The following is an 18,375-nucleotide window of genomic DNA, read 5'->3' on the forward strand; positions in this document are numbered from 1 at the left end:
TCTCTCTCTCTCTCTACTGCTCTCTCAGCTCCAGCTTGGTCGGACCCCCTCCCCACCCACTTTATAAAGAGAGCGAAAGTAGCCTTCTTGGTTTTCTCTTTCTCTCCGTCGCTCTCTTTCTATTCGACTGTAAGTTCCTTTCTTTCAATTTCAAATATTTCACCTGAATCTAATGCTCTGCCACTCTAAATCTCAATCGATAGTGATAGGGCCTACTGTTGAGCTCAACGGTCTGTGACTGCAAGCCTCAGCTCTCTCTCTCTCTCTCTCTCTCTCTCTCCCCCCAGGGTTCTGATCTCGAACGACGCGCTCTGTTTGTTTATGGATAGTGGAGTCTCGGATCCTTTCCTTTTGGGGTGCAAGTTGGAGTGAATTTACGCAAATGCCTCTCCAGTGAACTCTTTTAGGTTTCATTTTGAGCTACTGTTCAAAGATCGCCTACTGATAGCAATGACCTGAATTAGTAAATAGAGAGGCGGAGCAATGGCTTTAGGTTGTTTAGTTAGGCTTCTTGTTGCACTCCATAGCTTTAGAGTTTTTGTTCCCTAAAATTTATTTATGCTGGGTATGTTGGTATGCCCATGAACGAGGGTTAGGGTTGCATAAATATCTCTATAGTCAGAAATAATCCCCGTCAAAAAGAAATAAACAAGAAAAGAAAGAGATAAAGGAAAGGTGGATATGAAGCTTTCAGCATCGGGGTTGAGTCAGCTGGATCATGAAGGTATATATCTCATATCCTTCCTCTTCTTCTTCTTTGGATTTTAATATTTTATTTTAATGTCATTTTCATGTTCCCTTTTCAGTACTATATTTATTTTTCTTCTCTTTTGGCTTTGGAAGTAAAAATAAGACTAGTATTTTCGTTTTTGTTATTGGATATGGAGGAGGAACAGGGGAGAAGAAATACTTAAATTCGGAGCTGTGGCATGCATGCGCTGGACCGCTGGTGTCCCTACCGACGCCGGGGACCCGTGTCGTCTACTTTCCTCAGGGTCATAGCGAGCAGGTTGCTTCTCTAGTCTATTCGCTCCCCTACTATTTTTTTAGTTTTTCCTTCCCTTTTCGATTAACAAAATAAATTCCATTTTTAGGACTATTTTTTCCCCAGAAAAGACACTTCTTTAGCCTAGTTTGAATTGTACTTATGCCTAGTTTAAATTGTACTTATGATTTTCTCATGACTAAATTTGCAGCACTTTGTTACGTAAACGATATTTTTAGGAATTACATACATAATCTAGCGCAGAGGTATGGTTTTGTGCGATTAATATGAAATGTGAAAAGTAGTAATTGTTATTGTTATTGTAGGTTGCTGCTACTACTAACAAAGAAGTTGATGGGCACATTCCCAATTACCCGAGCTTGTCACCCCAGTTGATTTGTCAACTCCATAATGTCACAATGCATGTGTGTTTTCTTCCTTTTCTTTTCAGCTGTAAAATTACATTAATTGAGATGTGTCTGATTCTCATTAAAATTTAAAAATAAAAAAACAATTTTGAATTTTAAGTCACCTATAGATTATTTACGGGATTTCAGGCTGATGTGGAAACGGATGAAGTATATGCGCAAATGACATTACAGCCTTTGACGCTGGTATTCCTGGTTTTGTTGTTCAAGTTTTTTCCCCTTATAGTGTATTGGAAACTCATCTGAATGGAATGGAACTCTTTTTTCCTCTCCATGCTGCAAATAGGAAGAACAAAAAGATACGTTCCTCCCTATGGAATTGGGGATTCCAAGCAAGCAGCCTGCCAATTACTTTTGCAAGACATTGACAGCGAGTGACACAAGTACCCATGGGGGTTCTCCGTTCCTCGTCGTGCTGCTGAGAAAGTTTTCCCTCCACTGGTAGTGTCCGTTACTTCACTTCTTTTTGTTTTGACTCTAAGTGGGATGTTGTTGCATTTTTTTTTTTTTTTTTGGTCCTGCAGGATTTCTCACAACAGCCACCAGCTCAGGAGCTTATCGCAAGGGATCTCCATGATGTTGAGTGGAAGTTTAGGCATATTTTTCGAGGTAGATTTTGATTTCTTTTCATATTGGTACTTGTCAGGAAAATGAAAAAAAAAAAAAACAAAAGAGGATCCGTCCATGAATAGAATTTTATGAGCTTGTAGTCTTCTATGTATTTGTGGACCTGAGAGAAATGATATATTGTGATATTTTGCTGCTGCTTCTATAGAAAAGTTTCATATCATAATTTTGAATTTTAACTGGTGGAAATTAGGATGTTTGCAATTGGCCAATCTAAGAATGTGGTAAGATTGTTAGCTTTCAATGTTGTTGTGGCTTTTCTTTCTTTTGATGGTGATTTTTTTAAAAATAATTGTCTATTGACAGTGAAGTGATAGAATAATTTGTGCAACTCTGCCACTAATATTCTAGAGGCATGCTTTTCATGAATTTTCAAAATAAAATTTTGGAAGTGCTGAGGATTTTAAGTTCGGTAATTTTGTCTTAATGTCCCAATAGATTTCTGGGCATTTTTACTTGAAATGCTGGTAAACTATTGAAACATCTACATTAGTAGACTCACATACCTAGTGTATCTTCGCGACTGGCCCAACATAATAAATTAGTTCTTGTTTATTTCTATTGTTCTCCTTGTATACTTTTTGTGTAATTGGGCTTTGCCTATTTACTTTTTTTTTTTTTTTTTTTAAATGTCGGGAAACCTCTCCAAGGCAGGGTCCTTCGGACCCACCCTAGTAGATTAAACCCCTTTACTTGATCAAATAAAATCTTATTTTACCTATAAAAAAAAAGTCTGGAATATCTCTGTGAATATCTTAATGTATTACCAAAACTCGGTTATGTTGAGAGGTTTGCTAATCAATTTGAATATGTAAGTCATTTTAAAAAGGTTTCAAGTCGTATGATGCTTTCTATTGTTCTTTCCACAAACCAGCTTTAATAGAGTTGGGTATGGAAATTGAGGTGTAGCGAGTTGTGTAGTAGTACTCCTATTGTCGGTATGTGAAGTGTGAACATTAGGATGATAACGGATAACAGAGATCTAGCATCTCAAGGATCAATTTTTTTTTTTTTTATCGGTAATCAAGAGGTTTTATTCATAATAATAGGCAAAGCCCAGGTACACAGGCAGTGTACATGAGAAGTACCTAGCTATAGTTTACAACTAAAAGTAGAAAGTCATTGACATTAAGTCCGTTACAAACAATGGCTCCCACCCAAGAGAATAATGTTTTAAAGAAAAAAAGTTTCAGCTCCTCCATAGTTTTCTCGTGGTTTTCGAAGCTTCTATCATTTCGCTCCCGCCAAATACACCAACACATACACATGGGGACCATTTTCCATATTGCTGCAACTTGTGAATTTCCTCGAAGGCCTCTCCGGCATGCTAGAAAATCCACCAATTTGCCGGGCATGACTCATGATAAACCAAGTCCTATAAAAAAATCAGCCCATATGGTCTTGGCCACCTTGCAATGTAGAAACAGATGATCAACTGATTCACCATCTTTCTTACACATGTAACACCAGTCCAATACTATTAATTGACATCTCCTTAGATTATTTGTGGTGAGAATTTTGTCCAATGTTGCTGTCCAAACAAAAAAAGCTGCTTTTGAAAGAGCTTTGGTCTTCCATGGGAATGTGAGCCTGCTTGGGCTCGATAAAACTTTGTGAAATGATCTGACTGTGAATTTACCTTTCTTGGAAGGGCTTTAAAACATCCTGTCCATAGTACCCTCGGTCATACGTACGGAATACAGTGCTGCATAGAAGTCTGTGATAACCTCCAACTCCCAGTCTTGGGCTGCTTTGGTGAAGTCCACATTCCATTGAGGGGAGCTACTAGAAAAAACCAAAAGATCTACTATTGCTGCATCCTTTACTCATGTTAGCTCAAATATGGCGGGGAAAGTGTCTTTGAGACAACATTCACCCACACCATTTATCATGCCAAAATCTGACACGAGAGCCATCACCCACAACAATGTGTATGTCTCTTGAAAGTCTCCCAACCCTTCCTAGTGTTTTTCCACAAACCTACCCCATGTGAGCTGCGTACCTCATTCGAGCACCAACCACCCCATGCTTCCCCTACTTGTGCAACTATGACAGACTTCCACAGGGCCTTCCTTTCTTGTTGATACCGCCACAACTATTTACCTAATAGGGCTTGGTTGAACTTCGTCAAGTTATGAATCCCCAATCCACCCCTAGAAAATGGAGTGCACACCATGGACCAATTGACCAAATGGAACTTGAACTCATCCCCCAAACCACTTCACAAGAAATCGCGTTGTAGCTTCTCAATACGGTTGCCAATTTTTGCTGGGAGTGGGAACAAAGACAAAAAATAGGTGGGGAGGTTAGAGAGGGTACTTTTAATCAATGTGAGCCTACCACCTTTCGATAAATACAACCTCTTCCAAGATGCCAGCCTGCGCTCCACCTTTTCAATCACAACATTCCAAATCAAGGATCAAATTTTGGGGGACCATCTTCGAAACTTTTGGACCTGTGGAAGGGGAATCTGTGTAGGATTTTTTCACTCTGTCGTGAGGGTTTTTTTTTTCATTTATATATTTATTTTGATAAATATTACAATTATATTAAAACAGATAGTGGAGAGTAACACTAGTACACAAAAAGTATACCAAAGGATACGCCCAACTATTAATTAGATGAAAAAGAGCAAAAACTTCTGAAATATAAAAAACTACAATGTTGGTAGCTGTTGTGAACAGCCATCCGATCATAAAGAGTGTCGGATAATTGGGCTTTTAATTTTTGTCACCTTTCTCTCTCGGTCTTCAAAAGTCCGGCTGTTGTGTTCTTGCCAAATGCACCACATCAAGCATGAAGAAACCATCCAAATTTACTAGTTTTTATGACTTCCACAAAGACTGCAGCACTAGATGTAATTTGTAGAATATTTGTTTAGCCATGGGCTGACAGAGATTTGATTTTTGCTTTAGCTACTGCTCCTTTTTCTTTTTTGGTACAAATGAGAGTTGGTGGATTTTCTGACCTTCATCAGAAAGCTTTAAATGAGCTAGCTGCACTCCTAATTTATTGTTGAATGTACACTGATGGTCTGTTAAACTGTGTAACAAGTTGACACCATATTCTTGCCCATCTTGCAGGACAGCCGAAACGTCATCTTCTTACTACAGGCTGGAGTGTGTTTGTCAGTGCCAAAAGACTTGTTGCAGGGGATTCTGTTCTCTTCATCTGGTAAATATTTCCTACACTTCATTCCCGCATTGATTTTCGGTTGGTGCTAGGGAATCCTGAGTTTTTTGTTTTGGTTAATTGCTATAAATAGGAATGAAAAAAATCAGCTACTTTTGGGAATTCGCCGTGCCACTCGACCGCAAACTGTGATGCCATCATCTGTTTTATCAAGTGATAGCATGCACATCGGACTCCTAGCTGCTGCTGCTCATGCTGCTGCAACCCATAGCTGTTTTACTATTTTCTATAACCCGAGGTGCAACACAGTTTTCAAAGTTTGTTCTTCATTTTGTTTTCATTTTCTTCTGTAATTCTTGTTGCGCCTTTTCCATTATGTACAGGGCCAGTCCGTCTGAGTTTGTTGTACCCCTTTCAAAGTATGTTAAAACTGTATTTCACACACGTGTATCAGTTGGGATGCGTTTCCGGATGCTTTTTGAGACTGAAGAGTCAAGTGTCAGAAGGTGATATTGTTCGTGACATATTTCATCTTCTTGTGATGATGGTTCTTTTTTTATTGTGCATGTCTATCAATTTCTTGCATTTTATGTGCTAGAACCCTTCATATCTGGTAAGACATTTGATGACTTTCTTAGTTACAGTGCTGGCACTCTGCCACATGATACTGCTTCTTGTTGTGGCTTAGATTAAGAGGGTACTCAAATTTAGTCATGATGCGGATTTAGTATGTCTTTGACACATTATCTTGGTTCAGGTGGCACATGCATATCTACACAATTTAGGCAAGTTGCTTTGGTTGACTGAGTGGGTTTGCCTCCAAAAGCCTGACATACATGTCTTCAATCTGAAATAATGCTAAAGATGGAAAACATAACTGCTCATACAAAACAACTTGTGTCTTTTTAAAGACCATCTAGACTTTGCCCCATGAACCTTTGTTGCAATCCCCTTTTTAGGAAATAACTAATAGTAAAAACTTTTTATTCCTTTGTCTTGAACTTCATGAGACCGTAATTTGTAGGCAGCTCATACAGAGTAATCTTCAAAATCATTATATAAATTCCAAATACTAGTTGGAGTACTAGATCAAATATGATTATAAGAAGACCCTTACATTTTAATGTTGGGTAAACTAACACTAAACATTTTGTCTGCATGTTGGTGTTTGATTGTGATGACTTCCTTGCAGTTATAGGTACTTTACCACAGAACATGCATGTTGTTTATCTCTTAAGGGTGTAGCAGCTAAGGCTGCTGCTTCTATTTATATTATTTGTAAAATTGTGTCCAGATGTGTAAGGCTTATTTTTCCAGGTACATGGGTACGATAACTGGAATAAGTGATCTGGATTCTGTCCGTTGGCCAAATTCTCATTGGAGATCTGTCAAGGTAATTGAGCTTTAATCATGGCATGCATGTATTCGATATTGTCCACTAAACCATTTATTCGTTGTATGTATTATCATGCTGCACATCTCGTCTTGTGCTTATGGAGGGAAAGAATCCTGTGCAGATTTCTTTCCAGGTTTTCTGTTTTTAATTTTTGAAAAGAAGTATGTCAGTATATATCTTTCTAGCTTTGTTGATGCCAACTTTAATTGGCTATGCTTTTTGCACTTGTTTCTTGTTTTTTTTTCCTTAATGAGTATTGTATGATGTCATAATTCCACTTTCACAAATGTTTTTTGTAAATTCTATCAAGCTGTGTAATGTCTATTAATCTTAAAGTCTAGTAAGCTTTGAATTCTTTTCCAAAGTTTTATCTTATCTAAAATTATAGCTCTGTTGTTTCCCTATTCAACATATTCCTCTTCATTACTTCTACACAAGACTATCTTAGGTGACTCTTGTTTTTCACTTGATAGGAGTCACCATTGCCTTTGAATGGATGCCTTTATCCCTTGTGGTATTCCCACTGATCGTTCTCTTGACTCTCATTTCAATTCCAGCTACATTTATTTCATGAATTGTTGCTTCTTAACCTTCCAACATCCCATAGTAGAGTATAGCTGATTTATGTAGAAGTTACCCTTCTATTTAATAGGTTTTCTATGGTCGTCCAATACTCCCAACCCACGTCTTTACTGTAACCATCTCGGTCTTGTTCTACGAGTCGCATCTTTCTCGATCTCCCATCCCTGAATTATTTATTGATCCAATATACTGAAGTTGTTGGTCGTTTCTCTATCCTCCTGACGGCTTCGTTGGTCGTGCCGTCGACACAGACCGAGTTGACACTCTGGTGAGTCTTTTGGGAGTATTCCGGCGTCAAGCTTTGAGTGTGAAGTCGTTGGTCTTCAGCAGTGGTCCTTAGCCGTGTGTCTGTCTGATCTTGCCTCAATGTGATGATGAATGGCTATTGAAGGAGGGGAGTTGGTCAATATGGGTTTGTCTATGGTGTTAGTGATAGAATCTAAATCCTTTACTCTAGTGAAGGAGGGGCGTATGTTGGCCATTACTGAAAGGGGTCGAAGGGTGATTTCTAAGTTGGTTTTGGTTCAACAATAGTGCAGTGGCTGGCTAAGGCCATGGAAGCATGCACGAAGGATGAAAAACAAGATTTTTTCTCCATTGTTCAGGAAGGTAGACGTAGTTTCATGGCGCACCGTTGCTCAAATGCTCAAGGACATTATATGGTGGTAGAAGAGTATGGTGGTGGTGGGAGGAGGAATTTTATTTTCATTCTTGAGGAGGGGGGTAGTGGTTGGAGAAGGATGGGGGAGGTGCTGCGTGACTTTTCCTTCGGCAAGAGAGGGAGCGACGGTTTGGAAGGGCAAGGTGTTGCAAGACGTGGCTATGCTAGGGAGTCGCATAGCAGACATGTCGATGGCGTGTCAACGAAGGAAAACTTGGAGGTGCACAAAGATCCTAGTACATCCTCAGTGGCGAGGCGAGGCGATCCTATGCTGCAGCTCTAAAGACAGGTCATGCTTAAGGAGTTCAGAGTGAAGGGGATCCGCAAATCACATCTTAGGACCAACTTGTTGAGATGCACAATTTCTTAAAGGATATGGAAACCCAACTTGTCGAGCTGAAGGCAGCGATAGCTTTCTTGTCTTTGAAAATAGACCGGCTTTCAGTTGGAGGCAATAGGGTTGTAAGAAAGAAGACAGGCCCAAATCATTTAAACCCAGTTAAAGGAAAACGGAAGATTGGATTCGGTTCTGTCCCAATTTCTAGATCCAGGAGAGTATGGCGGGTCAAAAGGAAATCCAGGTTGTTTGAAGCAGGGTCCACATCGGGTATTGGTGTAGAGACATCAGTAATGGAATGTCATTCCCCTCATGCAACATAGGATAGACCGATAGTCAGTACTACACCCTTAGTCCCCAAAACTCCCTCGTCAGAGTTGAAGAAAAATAGTGTACCAAGGTCTAAAGGAGATGTAGGAACCCCAGAGGTGAAGGGACTTGCTGTCACCAATGTTTTGAATACCGTACCGGACAGCGTACCGGTCAAGGCACTGGAACGAAATATTTTGGTACCGGTACCGTTTCGGGATAGCGTTTCGGGATAACATTTCGGGATAGTCGATCTATAAATAAATTATATATATAAATATATATAAAAATTATATTCTAAAATAATAGTCTATATATAAATAAATTATATACAAATACATATATATATAAATTATAAATAGTCTAGTCTGAATTGAGGGTTAAAAAATAAGTTTGTAGTTTGAAAAAACGAAAAAAAAAAAAAAAAAGGCCGAAATATCGGCCGGTACCGGCCGAAATATAGGCCGGTATAGGCCGAAATTGAGGCCGGTATGACCGGTACCGGCCGGTATTTTGGCCGGTACGGAACAGGTATAGTACCTGTACCGGCCGGACGACCGAAACGAAAAATTTCGGCCATACCGGCCGGTACGGTACGAAATTTAAAACTTTGGCTGTCACCCCAGAATCTCCAATGGGGACCATGATACTATTGGAGCGAACCAATGGACTTGCTGGAGAACCAAAGGGTTTGGCATTGGTGTCTCGTGTAGATGAATGTCTAGACTCAGGAGTGCAATTAGATACTGTGTCTGGGGATAACGTTGCTCCCTTGGTGTCTCTTCCACCAATAGCGGACTGGATTCTGCCTAAAGTTAATGAGATTCAGTAGTTTGTGGGAATTTCACATGGAGGATGTGAAGACCAATTCAATGAACTAACCACTGCGATTGAGGCAAGCCATGCGTTTGAAACCAAAAGTTTCAAGAAAAGCAGGGAGTTACAACGTTTTTCTTGGACATCAACTACGACGCTAAGGGCGGTAGCTCAATTAGAGGGAAGTCTAGAGGGAGGACATTGTGAAGACGGGGAATCAAGGGTTTGGGGTTGGGTGTTCAGATAGAGTTTTAGTTCTACGAGAAACAAGGGTTGGGGACCGGTCTGGTGTATTTTGGGTTGTTCTTTTCATGGGCTTTTTGGGTCATTAAGGGATTTTTGAGTCATTTTGGGCAAGGTGCTTTCTTGTATACATCCAGTGTACTTGGTTTCTCCTTTGATATATAATATTTTTTACTTATCAAAAAAATATACTGAAAGTGAATACTCTTTGATATATCTTGAACATCAAATTATACTATCCCTAAATTATCTTTTTCACTTTTACTAAACCCCTAGGAGTTGGCTCAAGTGGTGAGGGCATTGGTCTTGTTAGTGTGCTTCCTTCTGGTCTAAGGTTCAAACCCTTGGATGCTAGTTTCTAGGGGCCACCTCCAATTGGTGAAAAGCCTATGATTTATTTGATTCGGGTGATGGGGACGTGATATATGGGTTTGGGGTTTAACCGAGTTAAAGACATGTTGCATTTGCAGTCTTTGAGATTCCTAGGCATCAAAAAATTATTTTCAATTTTACTAAACTTGCATTCCATATACTCAAGTTTATCAAACATGCTCCAAACTTCTAACTTGGAGTTAATCCTGTTGTAGCGTCATCTCTTAATATCATCTGCAAAGAGCACAACTATGGGGCTACATTTTGAATTGATCTAGTAAGCTCATGGATGGCCAATGCAAAGAGAGACTTCATATAAAGTGGTCCATGATTCATATGATTTTTGCCAAGTCAAAATTCCTTGTTGGATATAGATTTTAGTGTACAAGTAAAGTTGGCACATGGAAACAGGCAAACCTAGAATCCCTGATCAAAGATGTGCTTGTTGAATGATTGGACCCTGATGAATGTTTTTTTATAAATGATGTTCTTTCGTTATGTTGAATTGAGATGCTTATTGACCATCATTTGAGCACAACTTCCAAAATATTTTGGCCACATTTCTCTACTTTATTGTTTACTAATTGGAGCCTTGAATCTATTTTTTTTAATCTAATTTTCTCGACAGCTAGAATATTGTGAAATGAGCAAATGGACAACGAAAGTTATATTAAATTAAAAAAGTATGGGAGGCCTACAAGAATTTTGGCTAAAATAAAATGTTTGGTTGGGAAAACTGGATGAGTTTTCTAAGTGTATATATACTAAAACAGAATAGAGCCTTCCAACCAACCAACATTTACCATTTTTCATTATTTTTTTTGTGCCAGTGGTATTTATAAAATAAATTTGTTTGTATAATTAGAGGGGGCATTGTCTAGCCAACTTTTTTGCCTTTCAAAGATGGAGTTTAGGGATCGAAATCTATTGTAAGTTTAGAATTCATACGGTTAGGAATTATTCTGTTGTTTGGACACAATGTTTTTTATGATGATGAATCCCGGAGACCGTGCATACATAACCTGTCTTTTAATGGGCTAAACCCTTGTGTAATGCGCCCACATCATGCGAATTAGGTGAGTCACCGGCAATTATGTTTATTTACCTATATTTTTTAGGGGAAGAGTTTTTCCTTTGAATTTGCTCTAAATTACTAGTAAGTGAAGGTTTATATGGGTGGGTCCTACTTTTTTTGCAATATTTATGAAGACCATAGAGAAACATAGAGAAGTTAATCATGAAAGAATAAAAAGAGTCACCTATGAACACCTAAAAGCACCTTTTTGTGAGGGTAATACATTTTCGTATTGTGGATCATGTGCAAAGCAAAAAGGGAATAATTTGTACAGTTTCCTTTCTCCAACGTGTCTTGTGCTTTGCTACTTCCATCGATTCTGTCTTGTAAATTGCAAACACTGGAGGCTGCATTTGAATGATTAAACTCTTAGTAAAATCCATGTTTATTTTGTATAGGGGAACTACTTATTAAAAAAAAAAAAAAAAATTGTATAGAGGAACTATATATATCCATTGCATAGCACAAAGGCTTTTTACCCATCATTTGTTGTAATTCACTGAGTTTTGATTTGTTTCTTCATCTTTCATTCTTCATGTATAGGTTGGTTGGGACGAGTCAACAGCTGGTGAGAGGCAGCCAAGGGTGTCTTTGTGGGAAATTGAACCTTTGACAACTTTCCCCATGTATCCATCATTGTTTCCCCTGAGACTGAAACGCCCCTGGCATCCTGGGGTCTCATCTTTGCATGGTATTTATCCTTTTAATATTAACTTTACAGCTTTTGTGATGAGGTTTTGATTTTTATTTCTTTCTTCTCTTTCCTTTAAGATTTGAATTGGGCAAATTTTTGTTTAGTTATTTGATATGCCAAATCTAAGCATCTGAATTTGAGGTCAACAAAGTTACTTTTCTTGCCAGGTCAGTCTTAAGTACAGTCTTAAGTATAGGTGACTGGAGTGTTCATTCTTGTGATCCTTTATTTCATTACTTTCTTCTCTGTTTACATTATTAAATGATAGGTGATTGGAAAATGATTTGTGCAAGCCTTGGATATGCAAGCCCCTTGAAAAAACATGGGACCCATCAGAAAAAATTCACTTTTTGCTGGGGGGCCCTCTTTGTCCCTCTTTTTTTCTATGGGCTTGCCCCAGACTTGCACGCCCAGGGTTTGTATCTAGGTCACTTTTTTCATAAGTAACGTCTAGCATTACTCAATAATGTGTAGCTGGGGTACACACGTATTAGGCTTCTGTGCTTTCTTGTAGTAAATTGTAAACTCTAGCATGATTGCTATGAATCTTATTGTTGTTATGATGTCACTATGGCCTTTTGCAGATAGCAGGGATGAAGGAACTAACAATGGGTTGATGTGGTTAAGGGGGGGAACTGGAGAACATGGAGTCAACTCCCTAAATTTTCAGGGTGTTGGTTTGTTTCCCTGGATGCAGCAGAGACTGGACCCAACTTTGTTTGGAAATGATCATAATCAGCAGTACCAAGCTATGTTGGCTGCTGGAATGCAGAACCTAGGAAGTGGAGATCTCCTGAGACAACAAATTATGCAATTTCAGCAGCCCTTCCAGTATTTTCAACAGCGAGAGAGCCATACTTCACTCTTGCAGCAGCAGCAGCAGCAACAACAACAACAGGAGGCATTTACCCAAACCTTGCCTCGTAACATCCTGCAGGCACAAACCCAAGTCTTAACAGAGAGCATACCCCAGCACCTTATACAGCAACCTCTTAACAACCAACAAGAAGAACAGGCACGACAGCAGCAACATACCTTTCAGAATACGGTTCATATCCGAAGTGATCAGCTGCATCAAAGACTGCAGTCAAATGTGTCTTCTTCATCTTTTGCGAAAGCAGACTTCATGGATCCAAGCACAAAGTTCTCAGCATCTATTACCCCTAGACAGAATATGGTCAGTTCATTTTGTCCTGAAGGGAGTAGCAATTTTTTGAACTTCTCCAGAGTTGGTCAGTCTATGCTAGCTGAACAGTTACCCCAACAATCCTGGGTCTCTAAGTACACACATTCACAGGCAAATGCTTATGCCAATTTAATGTCACACACACCATATCCTGGGAAAGATGCTAATGAAGAGCCAGAGAATTGCAATTCTGATCCCCAGAATCCTACTCTTTTTGGTGTTAATATCGATTCATCCGGGCTTCTACTCCCTACCACCTTGTCCACTTTTTCTACTTCAGTTGATGCTGATGTGACATCTATGCCATTAGGGGATTCCGGATTTCAGAGTTCCCTGTATGGTTCGGTGCAAGACTCTTCTGAGTTGTTGCGGAGTGCAGGGCAAGTTGACCCACCAACCCCATCTCGGACATTTGTCAAGGTCTGAGCTGCAAGTTAGTTGGTATTTCAATTTATTCCTACTACTGCTTGTTTGAAGGACTTGTCCAGATGATGCTCTGTTTTTGTTTAGGTTTATAAATCAGGGTCAGTTGGGCGCTCACTGGACATCTCCCGGTTCAGCAGCTATAATGAGCTGCGAGAGGAGCTTGCTCAGATGTTTGGAATTGAGGGGATGTTGGAAGACCCTCGTAGATCAGGCTGGCAGCTTGTATTTGTTGACAGGGAGAATGATGTGCTTCTCCTTGGAGACGACCCATGGGAGTAAGTACTTGTGACAGTAATCAATGTGCCATATTTTCTTGAGTCTCTGTCTCGATCTGATGTTTTAGGCTTAATCAATTTGAATGTTTGGAAAGTGGTTTGTGTTTATATTGGGTGGTTCTCGTATTGGTTAATATGTCTCTGCATATGCATATGAATTTATTTGCCTTTGAATGAATGGAACTGAGCTGTGGACTAAATAGTCGTGGTCTTGTGCAGGGCGTTTGTCAATAATGTTTGGTATATCAAGATACTTTCACCTGAGGATGTCCATAAAATGGGAGAGCAAGCAGTTGAATCCTTCAGCCCGCATGTGGCTCAAAGGCTGAACAACGGTGGTGAAGTTCAAGACCTTGTCCCAGGGTTACCGTCTCCTGGCATGCTTGAGTACTGAGGTGAAGAAAAGCATTTGGACAGCTCCCTCACATTGTTCCAAGTTTAATCCAAATATTGGATCTATTAGTTTCGTGCCTGACACTCGTTATTCTACTTAAATTTGTCCCAAAATTATACTGTACGACTCTTCTTCTAAGACTAGTGTAATGGGTCCGACTTCTGTTGAGGAAACAACAAAAAAAAAAAAAAAAAAAAAAATGCGAGCTCACCACCTTCATGAGAATCCCGAGGACTGAATTTCTATCAAATCTGAACTAATGCCCTGAAACAATGTTGGTGGTACCGTTATTATGAAAGTAGTAGTGGATTCTCACGGTTTAGTGCATTTTACTGTCTTCGTCAATATTGAAATTATCAGAATTATTGATTTCCTGATACCATCGAGCATTTTGATTCTGCAGTTGGGTGGCAAACTTGACATGTCCTATAAAAAAAGTTCAACCAGAGATTATGTTGTATTTGAGAATACGGCCGTTGAAGTTCCATAAAATTTAAAATGGGTTAGTCGTATTCTCACAAAAGCCCCACATTTATGTGTTGATATTTGTCTGCACCTATAACTGTTTCCGTTATTTCATGGCCTAATCTGATAGTTCGGTTGACATCAGTCCCGCGAATGTCAACAGCCAAACAATGGTCCACCCAACCCATTCTCCCGAAGTTCCTCATCTTCTCCTATAGGGTTATATTACCAAAATCCAGCAGGAAACTTCGGCATCACGTGCAAAAGGTACTTGTGCATCCTCTGAAAGGAAAGGAATCAGTAATCATGCAGTGTAGGAAGGGACCGCGGGACTCGATAAAATCATCCGCCATTCAAATGATTCTCATACTTTCTACAATTCTTTCACTGGATTTGAAAAACATCTCAAGATGATAAGTGCGAGGTTTATATCACAAGAGCCAAAGGGAAGAAAGAAAGGCAAAGAAAGACCAAGCAATACGATATTAGGAAGCATTCCCACAACCAGCTCAAGTATGACTATCTTCCGCAACAGTTTCAAAGGTTTCACCAGCAACAAGCTCCGGGACTTCATCATCATCATCATCTTGCGTTGGCTGTCCAGCAGTAGGTGGTTGCTGCTTTTGAAACTGTTCTGCAAGCTTCCTTAGGTTTTCCAAGTTATCTGGCCCTGAAAATTGAAGCCCATATGTGTTAATGGCAAGTGTACTAGGATTGAGTTTAACAAACATACATATAACAAACTCATTTTTCAAAAAGTCCACTTTCTATCAAGACTCGTAAAAATTTAATTCCCAGCCAAATGGTTCTGAAAACGTTTCAGTTATCAATCACTACAAGATCAACACTGGAATATGGACATCACTCTTTGTCAAGCGATACAATCTTTCTTTGAATCACATGTGTGTAGAATAGTGAATAAAAGAGACTTCCCATTTAAAATCTTGAAATAACATGATATAATTTTCCCTTGTATTTGACATCAGCGGAGGCAGGGCTACTGAACACAACAAAGATGGATAAGCACTGGTAATTAACAACTGTTCAAATACTGTTTAAACAACTTTGCTCAATACTGGCTCACAAGTGAACAATGGGACCCTCAAAATAAATAAATAAAAAATATTGTTTGGGACCGTCTAAAGCCAAGGATGTAGGGCAACACTGCATGCACACCTGAATCATCCAAGGGTTGTTTTCTTACATAAACTTGGTATCTATAATTCATAATCAATGGTATATACCGTATTTCTCCCAAGGATTTGCACATAATGTAGTACACAAACAATAAGATCAGAAATGGACCAAATTTCTACATCACATAACCCTAACTAGAGAAAGGAAAGAGGTCAAGACAATCTTGGAAAGATGCCCTAATTTTTTACACTTTTTCTCTACCGAAACTAGAGAATAAATAAAAAGTCATTACGTCCAAACTTTCAAACCAGGAGCACTTGATACCTTTTTTTTTTTTTTTTAAGTAACAGGAGCACTTAATGCTAATGAGACATCAAGGATGGAAAAATTGGAATTTCAACTAAATGCAGACCAATCATATACTAAAGGCACACGTGTTTATACAAAATTTAGCATCAGTTATATATTGTAAGATACAAGCCCCAGGTTAGCATGCCTAAGGAGTAATTTATATATACGGTAAATTATAAATTACAATTTTTTTTTGATAAATTACATTGAGATTAGAGATTTACAGTTTCATTCTACTCCAAGTCACAAGAGGCTTAGTGACAGTTTCCAAAAGATGGAAAGGTAAATTGTAATTACCTTAACCACAAAGAGGTATCACATACTAAAGGCACACGTGTTTATACAAAATTTAGCATCAGTTAAATATTGTAAGACATAAGCCCCAGGTTAGCATGCCTATGGAGTAATTTATATATACGGTAAATTATAAATTACAATTTTTTTTTGATAAATTACATTGAGAGTAGAGATTTACAGTTTCATTCTACTCCAAGTCACAAGAGGCTTAGTGACAGTTTCCAAAAGATGGAAAGGTAAATTGTAATTACCTTAACCACAGAGAGGTAATTATTTGTCCTTTGTCTATTCTAAGGTCCCAAGAAATACTGCTAGTTGATGAATTCAAACTTGGCACTATAGAGGCGATGAACAATCATGATTTAAGTGCAATGAAAATAGGAATAAAGCTATCATACCTAGTTGGTTGATGATCCCTGGGAGAATATCTTGCAATTCTGAAACACAACAAATACAAGTCTTAGTTCTTGTCCATCAAAGTTGATTGAAGTAGATGTGCAACAGTGGCAATCAGCGGCAAAAGTGTAATTGCCAAGAAACATCTCTTTAACAGTCGCAGAATCCAATTACAGGCTAACTATATGGCAAGGATGGAAATCTGGAAATGCTTGGGAAAATTTTTTTTGAAGACACCAGCAACATCAGAGCATTTAAATGAACTAGCTACTATTTCAGCAGCCCATGTTCGTCCACATCCTGAAAGAGGTAAATATAGAGAAAAAAAATCGGAAAAAAGGTCCAAGCATTTTTTTTTAATTGGCACCGAGTGTCTAAGAACAGCATCCCGATTAATCTCACGGGTGCAAAGACCTCGGCAAGGAGTTTCCTACCAGTGCCTATCATTATTAATACAATCGTTTACTTATTAAAAAAGAGAAAAATCAAGGGAACAATCCTCTAGTCTGCTGGTCCCTAGAGATTGTTTCCACTGATGAGGTTTCGAACCTTAAACCTTGGAGGGAGCATACCAACAAAACCAAGGCCTGGCTTTACCACTTGAGCCAATCCGTGGGGGTTAGGTACAAGCATTCTAGAAAATATAAAGGGGAGGACAAGAAAGGAATGAGAAAATACTTTTTGTTTGAGGAGAACCACTAACAACCCAGGTGTTGGCAGCAATTGAAGCTTGAACTGGAAGACAAGATAAAACAACATTATCAGTCATTAGTTGCCAAAATTCGAAATCCAAAAAAAAAATGGTAGGAAAGGGCTACACAGTCCAAAAGGCAAAAATTTCAGGTATGTATATCAACCTTTGGGATTAAGAAACTGGATGACAGCATCATCCTTGAAAATGTTGACTTCTTCAATGGCCGGGATGGTGTTAACCCCAATCCTCTTCAAGGTACTCTGAAGCCTTTTATCATCAGTAGTAGTGGCTTTGTGCACAGCCTTCTTTTTCCTAAGTTCGAAAGCACAGGTCAAACTCAATTAAACTGAACTTCTTTGGAATCAAACTTAAGATATCCAAAAACAAAAAAAAAAAAAAACAAAACAAAACATATTTAGGAGGGAATGAAGAGAGAATCAGATATGAGACCTTCGCACGCTTCCTTTTCCACCAGTGCGAACGGCACTGGCCATCTTCATGAGCCTCTCCCGATCCATCTGAGTAGGGAAATATATTTTTCCCAATCCCCACAAATCACCAATAAAATTAATACTTCCTAAATCGAGACAGAAACCCTAATACTCAGTCCGAAACAGCATATACAATTGGAAAACAAAAAACAAACAAGAAATTTACCTTTGAAAAAATGAGGTCCTGCTGAAAATGAAACGGAGCAGGAAAAGCACCAATAGCCAGATGACGATAACAGTTGAACAAATAATTTGGGGATAAATCAATAAATAAATAAAAATATAAGAAATGCCCTTTTTCATAATGCCCTTATTACCCTCACTTTATAATCTTTAATTTACTTTTCCTACCCTTTTGTTCTCGGAGAATCCGAAATCAATAAATTCTTGAGAAAAATAATATTAGAAATTTAGATATAAGTTTCGGTATATAAATCTGAAAACATCACTTTAAAAAATAACACCCATAATAAATAATAAATAATAAATGATTCTTTTTGTAGATTTCACTTTTCTTAAAGGGCTTTACAAAAATTATTTTCTTTCAATGAGTAATAAATAAATTTTATCTCAAATTTTATTAATTTTAATTTGTATTTATTGATA

The 18,375-nt window shown here is 38.5% G+C and overlaps 2 protein-coding genes across 3 annotated transcripts; one reads left to right on the plus strand and one right to left on the minus strand.

Moving 5' to 3' along the window:
- Window positions 1–333: 333 nt before the first annotated feature.
- LOC121249600 (auxin response factor 8-like) lies at window positions 334–14,265 on the plus strand. The gene is given in 15 exon segments (XM_041148319.1): window positions 334–724; window positions 888–1,009; window positions 1,312–1,410; window positions 1,543–1,599; window positions 1,700–1,802; window positions 1,805–1,854; window positions 1,938–2,022; window positions 5,124–5,214; window positions 5,306–5,470; window positions 5,556–5,678; window positions 6,490–6,565; window positions 11,507–11,654; window positions 12,242–13,263; window positions 13,354–13,544; window positions 13,764–14,265. Coding segments are annotated over 15 exon segments (2,550 nt in total). The 5' UTR covers window positions 334–681; the 3' UTR covers window positions 13,939–14,265.
- A 471-nt stretch (window positions 14,266–14,736) lies between these two features.
- LOC121249605 (nascent polypeptide-associated complex subunit beta-like) lies at window positions 14,737–18,091 on the minus strand. Of its 2 annotated transcripts, none has more exons than XM_041148326.1 (6): window positions 17,936–18,091; window positions 17,729–17,796; window positions 17,442–17,590; window positions 17,263–17,319; window positions 16,587–16,625; window positions 14,737–15,073 (listed from the first exon to the last, which is right to left on the minus strand). In XM_041148326.1, the coding sequence occupies exons 2-6, from the start codon at window positions 17,794–17,796 to the stop codon at window positions 14,913–14,915; spliced, it is 474 nt and encodes a 157-aa protein (XP_041004260.1). In that variant the 5' UTR covers window positions 17,936–18,091; the 3' UTR covers window positions 14,737–14,912. The 2 variants fall into 2 exon arrangements, with proteins under 2 accessions (XP_041004260.1, XP_041004261.1); XM_041148327.1 differs by having other exon boundaries at window positions 17,729–17,855; window positions 17,936–18,029.
- Between the last annotated feature and the right edge of the window lie 284 nt (window positions 18,092–18,375).

The sequence above is a fragment of the Juglans microcarpa x Juglans regia genome, chromosome 2D (assembly GCF_004785595.1).
Source record: "Juglans microcarpa x Juglans regia isolate MS1-56 chromosome 2D, Jm3101_v1.0, whole genome shotgun sequence".
In the NCBI taxonomy this organism is placed as follows: Eukaryota; Viridiplantae; Streptophyta; class Magnoliopsida; order Fagales; family Juglandaceae; genus Juglans; species Juglans microcarpa x Juglans regia.